This window comes from Dipodomys ordii, unplaced genomic scaffold (assembly GCF_000151885.1).
Source record: "Dipodomys ordii isolate 6190 unplaced genomic scaffold, Dord_2.0 Scaffold90, whole genome shotgun sequence".
NCBI lineage: Eukaryota > Metazoa > Chordata > Mammalia > Rodentia > Heteromyidae > Dipodomys > Dipodomys ordii.
The window spans coordinates 1,805,258-1,812,145 of record NW_012267306.1 but is presented as its reverse complement, the minus strand read 5'-3'; the positions used below and the strand labels follow the sequence as shown (position 1 = coordinate 1,812,145).

At 42.3% G+C, this 6,888-nt stretch overlaps 1 protein-coding gene across 1 annotated transcript in view; it reads left to right on the top strand.

Moving 5' to 3' along the window:
* The window catches only part of Akap9 (A kinase (PRKA) anchor protein 9), a 200,131-nt gene extending 193,414 nt beyond the window's left edge, over positions 1-6,717 (top strand). The window contains exon 44 of the mRNA XM_013026004.1: positions 6,587-6,717. Within this exon, the coding sequence (XP_012881458.1) occupies positions 6,587-6,717 (131 nt within the window). The remainder of the gene's footprint in view (positions 1-6,586) is intronic.
* The last annotated feature ends 171 nt before the right edge of the window (positions 6,718-6,888 follow it).

Sequence of the window (6,888 nt, the reverse complement as noted above, 5' to 3'; positions counted from 1 at the left end):
TATTTTGGACATTACGGGGGTGAGGCTGAGGTCAAAAGCTGAAGAACACAGAGTTCTCTCTCAGGCACTGTGGACCCACAGTATGGCTCTGAGTCGCCTGCAGCTCCCAGGAAGTGAGCTGTAGGGAACATTTGCTACCTGAATATAGTCTGAAAGACACTGAAACAGCCAAGATTTTTGCCGCAGATGTTCTTGTATATTAAAAGTTAATAAATCTTGCATGGAAGGTTCCCCCTCCCCCCAAAAAAGGTCAGGACGGAGTGATAAAAGGAAAGTTACATTCATCAATGTGATCCACACCCTAGCTCGCATCGATCCACTCACGTCAGTGTCATGAGGGAAAAAGTAAATATGCCTACTACTGAGTTCCACATGCCGGAGTGTGGCGTTCCGAGAGAAATCAATTGTGAGCGGCCAAGATGGAGACAGACCCGCGGGGAAACACCGCAGCCAGTTCCGTTCTTGAAGAGCCCAACAGCAACAAAGAGGCGGGTACTCAGAGAGACACGGAGGGAACAAACAGAAAAAGGCAAAACCTCAGGACCCGCACAAAGACGGTAAAGTGGGAAGACCTTGCGCCCGCCTCGCTGCCGCGGGGCTCCAGCGGGGCCAGGGGCTCCACGCGGGGCTCCATGCCAGGCCAGGGGCTCCACGCCGGGCCAGGGGCTCCACGGCCCAAGCGGCCCGGCTCCGGACCCAGCGGGGACCGCAGAGCCCCAAGCGTCCCAAGAGCCAGTGCCGACCCCGAGAACACAGAGCCCGCACGAAGCCCCCGCTGCGCAGCGCCGCGGCCCGGGCGGGAACAGCCCAGCCCCACCGCAGACCGATAGCACACGGCCTCCGCACATCAGCCTGCGGGACAGCCCAGCCAGCCCGGGGCAGGGGCCACAGCGCGGTGGCAGCAAGCAGCCCCAAGCTCCCAGTTTAACGGCCCAGCCTGGGGCGACCCCAGCCTCCATGCGGGGCACAGCGCCCCCTGCCCCGGCCTGCATAAGCGGCCCAGCCCAGCCTGGGGCGGCGGCGGCAGCAGTGGCCAATGACCTAGGCCCCTGACGCCTGGCCCCCAGCCCCGCTCAGGTGGCGGTGACTGCGGTGGGTGCAGCGAAGGACCCCAGACATGCCGTGCCGGGTGGCGCCTCTGCACAGGCCCACGCAAGCAACCCAGCCCGGAACACAGCGGTGCTGCGGCAGCCGAAGCAAAGGACTGGCAGCGCCACCCTGGGCCTCCCTGCGCTGGCCCGGGGAAGCAGTCCAAAGACGGTGAAACACAGACCCAGCCCGCACCACCATCCAGCATAGCCCAGAATCATCTCAAGGAGCGGGCAGCACGGTGTTGAACAGCAACCTACAGTGCACAAAACCAGCCTCTGCCACAGCACCTCTGGACAGCTCCCGACCAGTACCAGGATAAGCAGGAACCCTAGCCGTCTTCACTGCCTGCCCCTGACTGGTCAGGATCTGAGCGCACACCCCAGCAGACAGCCGAGTGTGGCTGCCCACCTCAAACTAACAGGAGTAAGCCCTACATGAGTCAGACCAGCAGCTGGGAAGCAGCCCCTCCCACAACAGAACCTTGGACCAGCTAAAATACTCCCCACCAGCCCAGCGCCAAGAAACTTCCCCAGTCTTACAAGAGAAAATCTTACCTACCTAACAGAGGCCTACAGAATACCTAACAAGCAAGATCCCAGGAGGAACACTGCAAGGTACATTATAGTAAAAAATGCTAGGTTTTAGCAATAAAAAGCAATCTTGTACAAAGCAAAAGCATAGAAGGAGCTATACTACAATGGGAAAAAATCAGAATCACTGCAGATCTCTTCATACAGACTCTGAATTTAAGGGAAGCCTGGGAAATACCATCTGAGCCCTGAGAACCAACAACTGCCAGCCCAGACTGGTATATCCAGCAAAGCTAGTATTCACATTCAAGGGAGAAACTGAAATTTTTAACAGTAAAGAAAAATTAAATGAATTCATAAACAATGAGCCAGTATTACAAAGAATATTAAGAGCGGGAATACAATCCGAAGAAAGCATTCAAGAACAGGGATCCAGACCAGATAGATATCATTAGGAGACCAACATAGTAAACACAGGAGGGAAGGAAAAAAGAAAAACTTAGGAAAGCATAAAATGACAGGAAATATACCTCTCTATAATAACCATAAATATTAATGGACTCAATTCACCAATCAAAAGAAAAAGAACAGCAGATTGGATCAGAAAACAAGATCCATAAATTTTCTGACTTCAAGTGATCCACCTCACAGCCAAAGATAAAAGCAAACTCCAAGTGAAGGGATGGAGAAAGATCTACCGTGCAAATGCTCCCAGCAAGAAGGCAGGAGTTGCCATTATGATATTTGATAAAAATAAACTTTACACTAAAATCACTATGAAAAGACAAAGGGGGTCACTATGTAATAATACAGGGAACAATCCAAGAAAAGGACATCACCATTGTCAATCTATATGCCCAAACATCGGTGCACCCAAATATGTTAGGCAACTACTCTCAGATTTACAGGAAAAGATGGGTCCAAATGCAATCATACTAGGAGACTTTAATACTCCACCCTCACCAAAGGACAGGACCACCAACCAAAGAATTGGCAAAGAAGTCTCTGAATTAAGTAATGTCATATCTCAAACAGACTTAAGCGACATATACCGAGTTCTCCACCCAACAACAAACCAGTACACATTCTTCTCAGCAGCCCATGGAACTTTTTCTAAAAGAGATCATATCTTAGTTCATAAATAAAGAATTTAAGCAAATACAAGAAGATCAACATAATCCCCTGTATTTTATCTGACCATAGTGGAATCCAACTAGTTCTCACTAACAAGGCATACAGTTGAAAAAACTCAAACACATGGAAATTAAACAGCACACTGCTGAGCATCACATGGGTCACAGAAGAAATTAAAGAAGAAATTAAAAAGTTCCTACAATTCAATGAAAATGAAGACACATCACAAATAACCCTATGGGACACAGTGAAAGCATTCCTGAGGGGCAAGTTTATTGCCCTCAGTGCACACATCAAGAAAACAGAGACAGACCAAATAAGTAATCTCATGATGCAACTAAAACTGTTAGAGACACAAGAAAAAGTTGAACCTAAAGTCGCTAGATGGAGCGAGATACCAAAATAAAAGCTGAAATTAACAAAAGAGAAAACTATAAATAAAATTAATAAAAGGCTGTTTTTTTAAAAAAATCAATAAAATTGATGGACAATTGGCAAGATTAACTAAAAAAAGAAGAGACCCAAATCAATAAGATCAAAGATACCACAGGAAAAATTAAAACAAACATCCAAGATAGCCAAACAATTATAAAGAAATATTTCCAGACTTTATATTCACAAAGGGAGGAAAACCTAGCAGAAATGGATGAATTCCTAGAGGAATACAAATTGCCCAAACTGAACCAAGAAGAAATAAAACAATTAAATACGCCAATAACTTATAATGAGATAGATTAAGCAATCTATCATTACACAATTCTATAAGACCTTTAAAGAGGAATTAATTCCCATACTCCTCAAGCTCTTCAGAGAAATAGAAGCAGAGGGAGTAATCCCAAACTCATTCTATGAAGCAATATCACACTCATCCCCAAACCAGGCAAAGACGCAACAAAAAAAGAGAACTACAGTCCAATCTCCTTGATGAACATGGATGCAAAGCTCCTCAATAAGGTTCTAGCCAACAGAATCCAGAAACATATAAAAAAAAATCATACATCATGACCAAGTAGGCTTCATCACAGAGATGCAGGGATGGTTTAACATACATATGTCAATAAATGTAATCCATCACATCAACAGATCCAAGGTCAAGAAGCACATGATTATCTCGATTGACACAGAAAAGGCTTTTGATAAAATACAACATTCATTCATGTTAAAAGCTCTGGAAAAAAAATTGGAATAGAAGGAACAGTCCTTAAAACAATAAAAGCCTTATTTGACAGGCCAACAGCCAATATCACACTTAATGGGGAAAAACTACAACCAATTCCCCTAAAAACAGGAACAAGGCAAGGATGCCCTCTCCCCACACTCCTATTCAATATAATTCTGGAATCTTTAGCCAGAGCAATAAGGCAGGAAAAAGACATTAAAGGGATCCACATAGGGGAGGAAGAAGTTAAACTCTCTCTTTTTCAGATGACATGATTTTATACCTTAAGGTTCCCAATGGCTCCACCTCCAAACTCTTAGAGCTTATAAACCACTTTGGCAAAGTAATAGGATACAAAATTAACCCACAAAAATCAGTCACCTTTCTGTACACCAACAATGTACAAGCAGAAAGGGAAATCAAGGAAAAAACCTCATTCACAATAACCTCAAAAAAAAAAAGAATCTAGGAATTAACCTAACCAAAGATGTAAAGGATCTATTCCATGAAAAGTATAAAAATCCTAAAAAAAGGAATCATAGAGGATACCAGGAAGTGGAAAGATCTCCCATGTTCCTGGATAGGCAGAATTAACATAGGGAAATGGCTATACTGCCAAAATTTATATACACATTCAATGCAATTCCCATTAAAATCCCAATGACATACTTTACTGAAATAGAGAAAACATTCCAAAAGTTCATACTCAGCAACAAAAGACCTAGAATAGCCAAAGCAATTCTAGGCAAAAGAAACAACTCAGGAAAGATCACAATACTGAATTTCAAACCCGAATTTCAAACTCTACTACAGAGCCATAATCACAAAGACAGCTTGGTACTAGTACAAAAAGAGACCTGAAGACCAATGGAACAGACTAAAGGACCCAGAAATAAAGCCGCATATGTACAGTCAGTTGATATTTGACAAAGGAGCCAAAGACATACAGTGGAAGAATCATAACCTCTTCAACTATTGGTGCTGGAAAAACTGGGTGGCCACATGCAGAAAAATGAAAGTGGACTCTAGCCTATCACCATGTACTAACATCAACTCAAAATGGATTAAAGACCTTAACATCAAACCTGAATTTCTGAAACTACTGAAGAACAGAGTAGGAGAGACACTTATAGGCACAGACAGGAACTTCCTGAACAGAGTCCCAGGGTCACAACAAATTGGAGAGAGACTCGACAAATGGGACTACCTTAAAATAAAAAATTTCTGCACAGACAAAGAAATAGCAACCAAACCAGACAAACAGCCAACTAATTGGGAAAAAAATATTTACCAGCAAAATATCAGACAAGGGTCTAATATCCATTATATACAGGGAACTCAAGAAACTAACCCCTTACATATCTAACAAACCAATCATGAAATGGGCAAGGGAACTAAAGAGAGACTTCTCAGAAGAAGAGATAAAAAAAATGGCAAAGAAAGACATGAGGAAATGTTCATTATCCTTGGCTGTAAAGGAAATGCAAATAAAGACAACCCTGAGATACCACCTTACCCCAGTCAGAATGTCCCACATCCTAAAGTCAGCCAACGACAAATGCTGGAGGGGATACATAGAAAGAGGAACACTACTGCATTGCTGGTCGGAATGTACACTTATACAACCACTTTGGAAAACAGTCTGGAGATACCTCAGAAAGCTAAATATAGACCTCCCCTATGACTCAGCCATACCACTCGTAGGCATCTACCCTGAACAACAGGAACCGGTATACAAAGACACATATACCTCCATGTATATTGCAGCACTGTTCACAATAGCCAAGATTTGGAAACAACTCAGATGCCCCACTACTGATGACTGCATCCAAAAATTGTGGTAGCTATATACAATGGAATATTATAGCCATTAGAAAGGACAAAAAAATGACATTTGCAGGGAAATGGATGGAACTAGAGCAGATTATTTTGAGCAAAACCAAGAACAAAGACAATGGCACATGGTCTCCCTGAAATGTGGATGCTAAAGCCAAAATACAAGAAGATATGACAAACAGGACTCAAGAAACAAAGGACAGCAACCCATTTTGCCATGTCATTGCTAAATGACTCCATGTTCTAGACCACATATATGGTAGATATATGCACCCAACAGAGGGAAGCCAGGAGGAGGAACAGAATAAGTGGGAACAGCCCACACTAAGCAGAAGGAAAGAAATGTAAACTTCACCTGATGTGGAAAAACTAACTTGTCAAAGCTCATAGAATTTACAAACTGTATAAACCATGATAAATACAATTTGCCTTGTGAAAGTTAAAATGTTTCTGACACTAAGTATGACTATTCCACAATACTGTGAAATATGTGAAATTTATGTGATCACCTAACCTCAAAGAAAAAAAGTGAGAGAAGGGATGGGTTAAGAGAGATGGGTGGCAATGTTGTCAGACACTGTACTCATATACTGTTTTGTAGAATGGGAACTTCTTTGAACAAGTAGAGATAATAAAAAATATAAGTAAATAAAAAACAAAATCAAATTGTGTTGTTCCTTTCTTTGAGAAAAATTGAAATTGACAATAGTAGGATATAGTGTGGTGTAATATACTCAACTTTTGCACCTTTATTATTAAAGTGTTGTAGGCCTTTTTACGCATGTTTAATGGTTTCTTTTTATTTTTTACAATGGTATATTTTGTATTGCTTTAGGTAATGAAAAGACTGACTCGTTTTATCATTCTGGTGGGCTGGAGTTCTATAAAGAACCAAGACACACAACATACCTGTCAAGATCAGATCTGGACTATCCTAGGTCTCCTTTGCCATTTCAAAATAGGTAAAAATCTCATCAAACCTGCCTGGTGTGTAAATACATTAACATTTGAGTCATACACACCATTAGAGCTTTGACTTCTGTGTATTGCAATAGCTAGACATATTTTACATAACCTAAGATTCAGTGTCATCATTTTTGAGTTTATAAATGGTTTTTAAGGGTCTATAAAACAAGT